This window comes from Lethenteron reissneri, chromosome 15 (assembly GCF_015708825.2).
Source record: "Lethenteron reissneri isolate LAM-NWPU_2019-01 chromosome 15, ASM1570882v1, whole genome shotgun sequence".
NCBI lineage: Eukaryota > Metazoa > Chordata > Hyperoartia > Petromyzontiformes > Petromyzontidae > Lethenteron > Lethenteron reissneri.
This window is the reverse complement of record NC_083793.1, coordinates 9,057,689-9,071,395: the sequence shown is the minus strand read 5'-3', so window position 1 is coordinate 9,071,395 and position 13,707 is coordinate 9,057,689. Positions and strand designations below refer to the sequence as shown.

General features: G+C 47.6%; 1 protein-coding gene across 1 annotated transcript in view; it reads right to left on the bottom strand.

The window, feature by feature from the left end:
• Positions 1 to 13,707, bottom strand: part of PLXND1 (plexin D1) — a 101,007-nt gene that overhangs the window by 31,533 nt on the left and 55,767 nt on the right. The window contains exons 22-26 of the mRNA XM_061551982.1: positions 13,436 to 13,548; positions 9,221 to 9,322; positions 7,885 to 8,015; positions 6,866 to 7,064; positions 3,684 to 3,830 (exon numbers count right to left, since the gene is read on the bottom strand). Of these exons, the coding sequence (XP_061407966.1) occupies positions 3,684 to 3,830; positions 6,866 to 7,064; positions 7,885 to 8,015; positions 9,221 to 9,322; positions 13,436 to 13,548 (692 nt within the window). The remainder of the gene's footprint in view (positions 1 to 3,683; positions 3,831 to 6,865; positions 7,065 to 7,884; positions 8,016 to 9,220; positions 9,323 to 13,435; positions 13,549 to 13,707) is intronic.

Sequence of the window (13,707 nt, the reverse complement as noted above, 5' to 3'; positions counted from 1 at the left end):
GCCGCATTAACCCACGATGTATCACCCCACACAAAAACTATTTAGCTATAAAAATGTTATTAGGTGAGGCCCAGTTAACTGTATAGCTCTTTTTCAGAAGCAACCTGCCCGCAAATGATAGCTCAACAAAGTGTCCAATCACGTGGAAATGTAAAACAGCCGAATACTCTAAACACGTGCTTCTAAATGTGGACGGAAAAACCGAAGCACCCGGGGAAAAATCCATGCAACCACGGAGAGAGAACATGCAAACTCCAAATATACAGGTGTCAGGGTCGGGATCAAGCCCACGTCCTCCTGTATATCAAGCGAGGTCATTAACATCTCACCACCGTGGCACCATGCTATGCCCCTAAGAGGAATACAATCACGGATCATGGGATCTGCAATATTGGTCGCCCGTATCACGGCAGTTAAGAAGAGTTCCATATACATTGTTGGTACCTGGTAAAAAATAAAATAGTTAAATAGTTTAGTTTACGCGCGACACCCCCCCTTCCACATACGCTTTCCTGCTTCTGCCCGCTTGTTGTTATAGACATTGTCTCAAAGGAAGTGAGGTCTTCCTGGCTGTGGGTTTAACTTAGCAGCCTTACAAATGAACTAATGGACCAGTGTTCTGCTGGACCACATCAAGTGTAAGTAAACAATAGCATCTGCTTCCCCCCTCGCCTCCGAACTTTAGCCGTGCAATAGTTCCCTGCCATTCAAGCGTTTTCCATTCACCATTCACCCGAGCAGCAATTTGGCAGCAATTGTCTTGTTGTGACGCGCCTCTATTTCATCACATCTCAGAAGCTAAGCAAGGTTTCAGCCTGGAGAGTGCTTGGATGGGTGACCACTGTGCACAAGCAGGTGTTAGTGAGCCTACTATACATTTCTACGTGATAAGCCACTTCGTTGAGCTGTCTTTTGTGGCCAGGACACTTTTGAAAAATAAACTAATAGCTCAGTGGGCTTTACCTTGTAAGATAAAAAAAAAGTTTATTTTTATTTGTATAACTTTTAAAGTGATTTTGTCACCTTTCATATACTTTGCACTCCTATCGTGTTGTTGCACTGTTTGTTGTCGTAACGTTTTCACCCGCCCCTACTGGACATATGTGAAATAGAGCTTCATAGCTCATCGGATTCCTTCAGTATCAATACATATTCTGATTCTGTATACCCGTGGCTGTACTCTACTTCTACGCTTCCGTGTGGTGTCTGTGCTCGCCGCGTTCGCCAACCCACAATGACCCAGCGTAATACATTTTTGGGGGAGTGAGGGGGGGGCCTCATCCAGCAGTGGATCGATGAAAGCTCTGTACAGTACTTGTACACACGTCCGTTGTGAAGCTCGTGTTCAAGAGTTGTGCTGTGCTATTTGTTTTAAACATGCTTGCACTTCTGCTTGTATCGACTGGCTCAAGCGAAGCCCAAGTGCAGGGCGGAGGAAGTAGTGATCTGTGGTTTCCAATCGAGTGGGTTTCATCGTCCCTGTCTGGAGAAGAATGAGACGCGTGGGGCTCTCCAGGCACGACTTCCCTGTGCTCTGACGTCAACGTCTACTGACTCGCCAGCCTGCTTTGCTTAAGCGTAACGAGCATGGGACCATGAACACGCCATGCCCTCGGTTGTTTGTTTATTGCTTTTTCCATTGACAGTTTGAATTAATCGAATCAGAAAAGATGTATATATCGTACACATATATATTTAAATCTCTTACAAGCCGTCTGGCCAGCATGGAAATTAGGTCAATATATCACGGGGCTCTGTACAATTCCCTCTCGTGCAGGCCCATGTTAACACTGTACATATTTGTTCTCTAAGCACTATTTTTTGCCTGCACCTCTGACACGTTTTGTTCCATCGTTGCCCCGTTCCTCTGCAAGGGTGGCTCTCGCGGTGCTTTTTGTGCGCTGATGCACCACACATCTCCCTTGCAAACGATGAACTACTTAAAAACGAAACTATTTCTATTTTACAAGGGAAGGATCACTGAGCTATGTAGCTCTTTTTCAAAAGCGACCTGGCCACAAATGATGGCTCAACGAAGTGGCTTATCACGTGGAAATTTGACAGCAGTCAACTTCTCTACACGCATTTTTTCTAAATGTAGAGAGAAAAACCGGAGGATTCGGAGAAAAATCCACCCGACCACGGAAAGAACACGCAAACCACAAGTATACAGGCGTCAGGGTCGGCCTCGAACCCACGACCTTGTATACACCAGGTGAGGTAGTCAACATCTCGCCACCGTGGCACCCAAAACATCTGGGTAACTGAGCAAACGGAACTTTCCGTGTAACAAATAAAGAGTGATTGATTGAGCCGGTGGAGAGTCAGCAGTAAAATTACAGGGACTGGTACTGACAATGGTGTGAAATCACCCATCATAAAGCTCGCTCAGTGAATGATTGACAGGAAGAAAAAAAACATTATCTGGAGAGAGCAGAGGGACTGACTGACTGTCAGCTGGAGATTGCATTTGCAGTGTGTTAAACTTTGAATGAGCAGCAAACAAACGCCTCCACCTGTTAACAACGAATAGATAAAACGGATGTCAATAAACTGCTCCTGTTTTTTTTCTTTTAAGCCATTGTAATTGCATGTTTGTTAATGACCAAAGTTAGACCCATAAAAGTTAAAGCAAAGCTGAGCCTGGATAGTGCTGGTTAGTGCATAAAAACAGCTGTAGTAGGCGACCACCAGGGTCGACTACATCGTCTGCAGAGTCAGTGAAGTAACAGCCGGTGTTGTTATGGATGATGCTCAAACGTCTTCTGTGCTCCCCAACTTTTCCAGTGTGAAGTATTTAAAACTATTTGAACTATGTTGTTTATTTACCAGGTAAGGCCCACTGAGCTATGCAGCTCTTTTTCAGAAGCGACCTGGGCCACAAATGATAGCTCAACGAAGTGGCTTATCGTGTGGAACTTCACAGCAGCCAAATACTCTAAACGCGTGTTTCCTAATGTGGAGGGGAAAAACCGGAGGACCCGGAGGGTCGGGATCGAACCCACGACCTTCTGTACACCGGGCGAGGTGGTAAACATCTCTTCACCACGGCACCCTTCTCGCAAGGATGGTCACATGACACCCCCGTGGCCCACACAGCACAGAGAGAGGCTCCCGATCCGGCAGTGGATTGACAAAAGAGCTGTCTGTCTGTACTTGTACTGTGCTTGCACTGTACTTGCGTGTTGTTGATCTAAATAAAAAATATATGAAAGGCAGGCTTGTGTCAATGGGCTGTCTCTCACCTGGCCAGAAATAGATTCTTGTAATCTGTGTGTGCACGAATGATATCTACCCAAATGTCCCCATCGGGGAACAAAACTCACTCGAGTGACAGGCATTCCAACAACTGATAAATAATCTGGACTAACCTCCTCCCTCCCCATTAAACAGGATCATTAACATTTCTAATAAAAGTTATTAACGACATTGCTGGCCGGTATTCACGTGAATAAGATTTTTTCCTTTGCTCATTCGCCGCCGCCACTTGATCGATGGACAACGCCGTGGGATTAGTTCATGCGGCCAGCGAGCTCATGCGGGGGGAGGCGTGGGAGGTAGGTGGAGGTGCGGTGTGGCCGTGACGAAGCTACAACACGGCCGTGAGCGTGCGCGTGACGCCGGGTTGCAGAGAAAGCTGCTAAAGACCGTCCGGCACGGCGTCGTGGGCTTATGCCACCCACCAGGGGGGTCGCCTCGATGTTCTCGCGCAGCAGCCAGTCCTCGCTCAGCGTGTACTTGGCACGGCCCGTGACCGCGTCCACCGGCCCCTTGCTGATCTGCTGCCGAATGGCCGTGAGCAGCAGAAAGAACGGCTCCCCGACTCGGTCCTGTGTGTGCACAGCGCGGAAGAGGGGGAGGAGGATGTATGTACGTACGTATGCTGAACTTTTTTCGCACCGTATGTAGCCAACCGTGCTAATCGGAGGTGCCGGGGGAAGGACAACAAACTAAAGACAAATAGCAGTTCTGAAAAAAATGAGTTTTCAATCTCGGTGACTTAAAAGTGCATAGCTCCAGTGGCTTCCTAACATCGGAAGGGAGAGCGTTCCAGACGGCCGCAGAAGCACGTCTGAAAGCGCGCGATGCGGTGACCGTCTTTGTTCGACGGCGAGCCAAAAGCCGCTGCGAGGATGACCGGAGTTCGCGTGATGGTGGTTTATGCTCTTTGACGAGATCAGCAAGCTATTGTGGTTCATTTGTGGCAAGCACTTTGTGTGTGTTGAGTGCGACCTTAGAATGTATTCGCTTAGCAACCAGAAGCCAATGCAGCTCAGCGGGCACTGGACGGACACGGTCGGATTTAGCAGTACACGGTACGATTCGTGGCAGAGAATTATAAGCAGCATTGATAGAGGCTCTAGAGGGACACCACATTGGCGAGATGTTAACTCCCTCGCCTGGTATACAGGAGGTCGTGGGTTCGATCCCAATCCTGACACCTTCATATTTGGAGTTGGCATGTCCTCCCCATGGTTGCGTGGATTTGTCTCCGGGTCCTCCACATTTAGAATTAACATGCGTTTAGAGTAACTGGTTGCTATAAATGAGCACACTATAAGCCACTTTGTTGAGCTATCAGTTCTGCTCAGTGTGTCCTACCTCGTAAAATAAAAAATAGTTTGGTTTTAGTTTAGGCTCAGAGGCACCGGTGTCTGGTAAATCACCCGAAGAGGAGGAAAAGGCACACCAGGAGAGTGAGGGCTTGCTCCAGTATGTGTCCCCTGTCTGCCTCCTTCTCCCATCACATCCCTCGACATGTCCCCGAGCTAAATGTGGCAGCCGACCTGTGACTAATCGCACGACTGTGATGACGTCCTGTTATGTGCACTCGTTGTGCGGGAGATCTTTGTGGAAATACAGGTTAAAACTGGCATGCAAAGCGATCCTGTTGAGATAAATTTGGAACGGGTGTCTGTTATAACACCTTTGTTCTGTATTTGTATTTTATTTATTCGTTACATTTAATGTACGTGATTCTAACGAAACACTTTTTTCATCCAGTCAAAACAAGTGCGTATATATATTTTAAAAGCACGGTGTGTGTATATCTGGGTTTCCTTCCCGTGCGTGACTGTGAGGGGCCGCGGTGTCTGTGTCCGTGCTCCCATTTCGCGGTAATTTGGTCAAAGTGTTTGGGCCCTCGGTAAGACCAACCCTCCCTCACGCTAACCCCAAACAACCACCTACCGACCCGCCATCCTTTCCTTCCCCACACCCTCTCCCGTTTACAATCTCCATTCACACTCCCACCTTCCCCCCCCCTGCCCTGTCCACTCTCTACAATCTGTCTTGGAATGTAGACAAAAATAACATGGGGGAGGGGGGGACTAATGACTGCCCGCCGTCTTGCAAAGGAGTGCCGCTTCAGAAGGCAGATTAAGATTGATGCCTTGGCCAGCCTTTGTCCTTATCTAGTTTGCCATACTTAAATAGAGCCAGAAAGCAGATCTACACGGTGTAATGGCGTGTGTTTATATATATAGGGTGTGGAAGTAAACTGCTCTGCAGCGATAAGCCTACAAGCTTTAGCACTTGTCCGGTTAGCCCGTGCTTTCTGCATGTTACCTGACATTACGTACGCATTCTAGATTTGAAGCTTTCGTGACTGCAAGGATTCATATTCTTAGGTTTTGTCGGTAAAGTCACGTAGGTAAAAAATAAAAATTAATAATTATTTTATTTTTAATTTTACTTTTTTTAATTAAAATTTTTATTTTTTTCCTACGTGACTTTACCGAAAAAACCTAAGAATATTACGTACGGACACACGGACACGCGTACAAACACAGGCACACTGGCAGACGGGCCGTTGGGCAGGAGGTTGGATGGACAGCCATACGCTCATCGGATTCCTCCAGAATAAATACATATTTTGATTCTGATGCATTTGCGGATGAGTTTCAGACTCTAACATTTTGCATTCTGGTCAGAATTTTAAGAACAATTTGAATGGTTGTTTTTCTTCGGATTTTCATGCAAATGACATGGTGCTAATAAAAGTGACGTCACCCAATGCCATGCCACGTCACTTTTTGCAGGAAAGCTGTGAAAGTGACGTCATTATAGAGACGTCAGTTTCATTCGTAATGGGAAATAATTGTAATAATCCAAAACAATTATTTCACGTGAAATCATCAAAAATGTATCCGATCTTAGGATTATTCAGATGAATCTGAACATCAGCAGCACATCCCTAACTGAGAGACAGACACACAGGCAGGTAGGCAGATAAACAGCCAGCCAGGCAAAGAGATAGACAAATTATAATTTGTGTTTCATAGAGTCACTCTTTCTCCCTGTCTTCCTGTATGTTTATTTGTTTCTCTGTCTGTCATTCTGTCTGTCTACGTGTCTATCTCTTTGCCTGTCTGGCTGTTTATCTGCCTACCTGTCTGTGTGTCTGTCTGTCTCGCAGTTAGGGATGTGCCGCCGATGTTCAGATTCATCTGAATAACAATGATAATTATCATCAACGACAGGGAAGGAGGGTGGACAAACAAACAGTCAAAGAAACGGTCAGACAAATAAACTAAAACACAATAAAATAATATAATAAAATAAAATAATAATAATATAATATAATAATATAATATTATATTATTTTATTATATTATTATATTTTATTGTGTTTTATTTTTATTATTTTATTACTTCCCTTCTACGTGACTTTACCGAAAGAACCAAGAAGATGAATCCCTGCAGTCACGAAAGCTTTAAATCGAAAGACAGGCAGTCCCGTCGACAAACGTAAACGTATGGACGGACGGACGGTCAAAGAGACGGCCGTACGTACAGACGCGCAATTACGCGGACAGACGGGGAGGGGGCCGCCTCGACCCTCTGTCCCGTCGGCTTCACCCACCCGCAGGAAGCCGTACATGCAGATGGACATCCAGTTGGTGAGCATCTTCTCCACGACGGACTCGGTGCGGCGCAGCATGAGCTTGGGGTGCTTGTTGGTGGACGACCTGATGAGGTCGACGAGCAGCTCCTTGAGCACGGCTGTGTAGTACTCGAGCTTGCCCTGCAGTGCCGCCGTGAGCCACGACGCCAGGTAGCACCTAGCGCGCGCCGTGGGGACGACAGCGCCGGCGCGGGGCGCAAGCGGAGCCAGGGTCGGCAAGCAGCTCAAGGCGGTGGGGGGGGGGGGGGCGGCGGCACCGGATTCGTGACACAAAATCGGGGTTCGCCCCAAATATCGAATTCAAATTCCAATTAACGAGCTGACTAATATGCAGAGGTGACTAGTCCCTCTCTTCTCTCATTATGGCCGCACCTCTCTTTTGTCATCCCACGAGTATTCTATGACTTGAAGTCAGGGTCCTCAATGGGCGAGTTCCACCACCGCCAGCCCGAGCAGTGAAAGAGTAGGGGACTTATCCACTCACCGCCGCCAAGATCCTTCTTAGACTCACCCCCTCCTAACCTCCCCCTTCTCACTCTACTCACTTCCCCATGCCTCCTACCACTTCCCTCTCAGCTCACCCTTCTCCGTTCCACAAACTCTCCACTCCACTCCAGAATGCTTTCTGTAAAAGCCCTCCAAACAATCTTCACTCGGTAGGAGGTCGCTCATTTTCAATCTAAATCTCTCTGCCCCCCCAGCCATCTGTGCGGTCAAATTCCGGCCCCTGTTAAAGTCCGGGGTCAAGTCCTTCCTTGTTTCTTCCTCCCATGAATCGTTGCCTCTCTGCATTAACGAAACATGCCAGATCTGTTGTAGCTGTATTGGATGCGAATCGTTTGGGTCTCTAAGCCTGTGGGTCCCCATGCAAGTCTGTGATCCCTCTAAAAATGTATGGGTCTCTCTGAATGGCCATATTGGGATTGTGTAGAGGAACGCAGCGTTCCTAGGGCATTGCAAGGAGTTGTGCTGTGCACCTGTCCTTGACCGTGAAATCCTTCTGCTGCTCCAGCGTGTGGATGAACGTGATGAGGAATTTCTGGTTGTTGAGCAGCGTGGAGAAAATGCCGATTCCCTCCTCCATCATTTGCCTACGCAATTCGGGAACCTGCGAGAAACACCACGCACAACAGAAAGACACGCATCCCCCAAATACCCTTGAACAGACTGTGAGCACGGCACACCAGGGGATGCATGCAGATACTAATATGAGGCTGAGTTGACCTAGGGGAGAATTGGTTCACATAGTCGCCACTGTTTTCTCCAGGACAAATACAAATTCTGATTCCGGTTCAAGTGTTCGCCACTCATATTGGTCATGAGCGGGAATCGAACTCGGGTCACTGCGCTAACCATACACACCACGCACATAACATACAAAGACAATGATCCTCTGTATAGCCTTAAGAGACTGTTGGGGCAAATGGTGTTAGTGAGCACCTATGAAGGCTGGCACGGCACATGAGGGTGTGGGTGGCCAACACCACGCCCGGCCAGATTTGTCTCCCCAGTGGCGATGTTTACACACCGCACCAGATACTCATTTGAGGCTGAGTCAACTTAGGGGAGGGCCAGGACCGGTTCAGATAATTGTCACCGATGTTGGCCATGAGTGGGAATCGAACTCGGGTCGCCGGGTTCGTAGCCGAGCATGCTAACCGCTACGCTACCGCTCCCCACATAACATATACACACAAAGCACAGACGCCACAACCCCGCTGTGTAGTTTTGTTGTATAATTTGCGCGATTTTTATTTCATATACGTGCATTTGTGTACAGGGGCGCCCAGAGGTTAGCGGAGACCCCCGGGCAAAAAAATGTCCATGTGGGGGCCCCATTATTTCGTGGCTGACAGAAAGCCCAGGGCTGTATTGGGGTCCTCTTTTGTGTGTCTACCTACGTGACTTTACCGAAAAAACCAAAGAGTGCGGAATTGATAGCTTGAAATAATTTAACGTGGGGCCCTTGAAAGTGCGGGGCGTGTAGCATATGCAGCTACTTTTGCTCCTAGGATAATCCAGCCAATGACTCTGCCGTGCTCCCCTGATTTGTTGTATGCCGCCAACCCTCGCCTTTAAACTACACGGTAGGGGTGGGGGGGGGGGGTTATATTCACTTGCTTCATACTCTTAGTTCTTTCGGTAAAGTCACGTAGGTAAAAAATGAAATTAAAATTAAAAAAATTACCTACGTGACTTTACCGAAAGAACTAAGGGTATGAATCATTGCAGTCATGAAAGCTTCAAATCTAGAATCGCTTGCTTCACTTGCTGAATTCACAGAGCAACAGCTGGCAAATCGCCGCTTCTCACCTTCCACTCGGCGGCGAAGAGCGGATGGTCCAGCACGAGCGCGCTGTCGGTGGCGGGGATTCTGCGCAGTCGGCGTGATACTGTGTGAAACTGCTCCACTGTCTGGTTTGAAGGGGACACAAAAAAAAAAGGCAACGACAACAGAAAAACAAACGCGAGACAAAATGACGACGGAGCCATCGGAGATTTCGCCACAACCGTGATTGCGCTGCAACTTTGTGACCTTTTTTTTAATGTTTTGCGGGTGGTGGTGGGTGGGGGAGGGAAAGTTGATTGATGTTTATCTTGGGTTGGCACTGCGGTTTATAGCGATTGACTCACAATCGGGGAATTGTTTTCCCCGCGAGTTCAAATGCCCCCTCCTGGGGCCGATTACCCCCAGCCAATTATCCCTTCGGGGGGGCAGTCACTAGAATCAGGACCACTTTTTGAATAAACGTCAACAGTTGGTTGTCCTTTGGAGAGACTGTTATACCACTGGCGTTTATGCGTGTGTGTTGAACTTCTTTCGCACCGTATATAGCCAACCATGCTAATCGCAGGCTTCTACAGATAAGCGCACTGCATTGCTCTTTTGAGCAGGGAGACACAGGCCTTGCATTCTGAGTGTAATGGCACGATCCTCTGACCAAATCACCCAGAACGCACGCAATCTCATAAGATCACAAAAGCTAAGCAGGGATGAGCATGGATAGTGCTTGGAATTGGCAACCGCCACGAAAAAAAACGTGGTTTTGTAGGCAGCAGCTGTTAGCATAATTTGTCAGCAGAAGGTATTGCAATAAAGTGCATTGTTGTACTGTACTCCTATGCTTCCATAAAATGTACTGTGGTGAGATATTAACTACCTCGCCTGGCATACAGGGTATGATCTTGACCCTGACGCCTGCTGTATATTTGGAGTTTGCGTGTTCTCCCCATGGTCGTGATGATTTTTCTCCGGGTCCTCCGGTTTTTCCCTCCACATTGAGAATCAACAAGAATTTAGAGTATTTGACCGCTATAAATGTCCACATGATAAGCCACTTCCTTGGGCTATCTTTTGTGGCCAGGTCGCTTCTGGAAAAGACCCCAATGAATTGGTTTATCGTGTGGACATTAATATCAGTCAAATACTCGTATCCACACGACCACAGGGAGAACAAGTAAACTCAAAATATACAGGCGTCGGGGTCGGCAATAGGATCAAATCTGCGATCTCCTGTATACCAGGCGAGGTAGTTAACATCTTGCTACCGCGACACCCCATTGTGCTCAGACTCGGGCTGTGAGTGTCTGCTCGTGCTGCGGAGACACACGGAGAACAATGCGTGCATAGTCCCCCATGCCTTTCCCATTCTGCCGTCTCGAGTCGCCGATCTCCCTGGGGCGAGCAGGGTTTGATTCTGTAACCGCTCCGCAGAAGGGAATGCGTGTGTGTGTACGGTTTATTTCTGTTTTAATGCACAGAGAGCCTGCTCCATAAAGATTCCCGCATTACGTAATAGGAATAACAACCCGCATGTGTTGCCCAGCACTCTGAATCCACGGACTTAACAAAATGTTGCTGTTCTCTGGCACACAAAAACGAGTTTCTAATATGATGTATATCTGTGGTATGTATGTGTGTGTGTGAACACTCCAGAGACCCCGTCACTCAGGAGAAGGAGCAATGAAATCGTTTGGTGTGCCAGGTGACGGATGGAGTTTTACATCGCGGGATCGATCACGAGAGGTAGCAGCAGCAGCAGCAGCTTTGGGAGGTGCCTGCATCCGGCGGTGGATTGACCACGGCTGATGATGGCGACGTACAAGTGAAGACAACTGAACATGGCCACGAGAAGTAAAGTTTCCATCTGTAGAATGCTGCCTCCTTGAGTGGGTGGGGTTTCTCCAGGTTCTGCGGTTTCCTCCCACATTTGTATAAACGCCTTTGCATTATCTTCTTGGTTCTTCCGGTAAAGTCACGTAGAAGGGAAATAATAAAATAATAAAAATAAAACAGAATAAAATAATTCTCACGATGTTACGGCCACAACCCAAGCAGCCGTCCTCAGGTGAAAAACAGGTCTGTCGGAAAGACAGCGTCTGAATGACTCTGTCTTTATATTTTTATTTAATTATGTTTTATTTTTATTATTGAATGACGCTGTCTTTCCGACAGACCTGTTCTTCACCTGAGGACGGCTGCTTGCGTTGTGGCCGAAACGTCGTGAGAATTATTTTATTATGTTTTATTTTTATTATTTTATTATTTCCCTTCTACGTGACTTTACCGAAAGAACCAAGAAGATGAATCCCTGCAGTCATGAAAGCTTGAAATCGCCTTTGCATTAACCGGCTGAAAACATCTTAAAATAAAACGCCCAATGCTGCACGACCCTGACTAAAAAGGTCATGTAACTCACTGAGGATCTTTTGTGGACAAATAAGTCCCAAAAAAAACGTACTGCATATGAGTACATGTATAAGTTACAGTGGGAGTGTAGCGGTTTGTAGTTTGACGCGCTACGAACCCGGTCATCCAAATTCAATTGCTGCTCATGGCCAACACCAGTGACGATTATTTGAACTGGTCTTGGGCCTCCCATTGGTCGACCCAGCTTCATTGGGTGCCAAATTCGATGTGCAAAAACGTTGCCACTTGGGAGACAAAGGCGACCGGGCGTGGTGCTGGCCATCCACCCCCTCATTTGTCGTGCCGGCCTTCATAGGTGCTCGCTAACAGCACTTGTCCCAATAGTCTGTGAAGGCTATACTGGGGGATCTTGGTGTTTTTATAACATACGTAACAAAACCTTGAACATAAATCTTTCATGCCTCTTCTGTCCTTCATGATAACAACATACAGCCCTGTCGATCTACTGCTGGATGAAGGGCTCCACGTGCGGTGTTGGTTATGGGGATTGTTTGACCATACTTCACCACACTGGTTAGTGCAGGCTGGTGGATGAGTGTAGGAAGGATCCAGGACTGGCTTACGCTCGTGTGAGCTGCACCCAGGAACCAAACTCAGGTTGTTGGAATCATAGCGCAGCGGCACTCACCAGTCTGCCATTTCATTATGAATGCACTGTAAAACCATAACATCATTACATCCAAACGGTTTTAAAATCTGCTAACGATAAATGTTCAACGTTTGGCGGTTGACGTAATTGTGTAAGCAAATCTGTAGCATGCATCAGCCTCTCAGTTCCTTAATTTCATCATGGTTGTGAGGTTGGGAGACTGGCCAAAGGCTTTCGCAAGGATGACCTCAATAAATTACGAGCGGCAGCTGCAAGTGGACTTGTGGGGAGATAGAAAGTGACCACCACTTAAGCACAACTTCACAAAAAAAAAACGCCGCGAGTTGCTGAACGATTTATCCCACTGCACCTCATCCTCTAAAAAATTGCGTTAAGAGCAAACAAGAACACTGCACGTGAACTGCCAATAAAAATGAGCAATCAATCGTCGCAGTAACTCAAGCGGCAATTTTTTTCTAATTGTTTAAAGTAAAGGTGCAGTCCTGCAATTTGCCTGCTCACGCCACTGCTGGCACGAGTGGCCTTGGACAGAGGCAGCTTCTCGAGAGAGCCTCTCCAACAGGATATTATCTCGGCCGAACAAAAAAAAAACTATTGCAGGTTACTGATGGACAGCCAGTTTTGTTTTACCAGGTTTAGCTTTCTACCAGGTTTAGCTTTCTTTTTTCACACTTTTGTGATGTAGGCTAGGCGTAGTCACAAACCGAACCTCTCCATAATAAAGGCTCAGTCTTTTGTTATGCAGTCTATTCATAGTCTCAAGCCGCACCTTACCATAATAATAAAAAGTGGGCCATTCCTGGCCCTTCCCCCCCCCCCCAACCATTATATATACGGAGTGGTATCTCCTGTAATCTCTCATTTACTTGATACAGCTGTCGGGCTGTGACGGTTCCACCTGAAGATGGAAGCTTGTGTTGCCTCCGAAACGTCGTGATTTTTATTTTATTTTACTTTTATTAATTTAAATTTTTTACCTACGTGACTTTACCGAAAAAACCTAAGAATATGAATCCTTGCAGTCACGAAAGCTTCAAATCTAGAATTAATTCAATTGAATCCCAATCGTGACAACTGGCGGTATCGCCGGGAGACTGAGCCATGAACCATTGCGCGCACGCATACTACCCCGGACCCTCGCTGCTGGCGCTACCCCCGCTGACGCGAGCCATGCCCTCCGTCGACGGTGACCGGGTGAGCGACGCACCTCCGGAAACAGAATCCTGATGGCGAAGTGCTTGTACTCGAGGAAGGGGATGCCCTGGTTGCCGTTGAACTCCGACGCCAGGTCCGTCATGTCCGTCTGCAGCTCCGCGAATCCTTTTTACGCCAGTGGGGGGGGGGGGGGGGGGGGGGGGGTGTGAAGGCAATCGTTAGAGAGTGAGCGACGACGTGGTTTGAGCATTTCCCATGACGAGCTCCGACGGCGCCCCTTGGCACCGTCGCAATGTCGCGGTCGCGCCCCGCAGATTGCCGCTC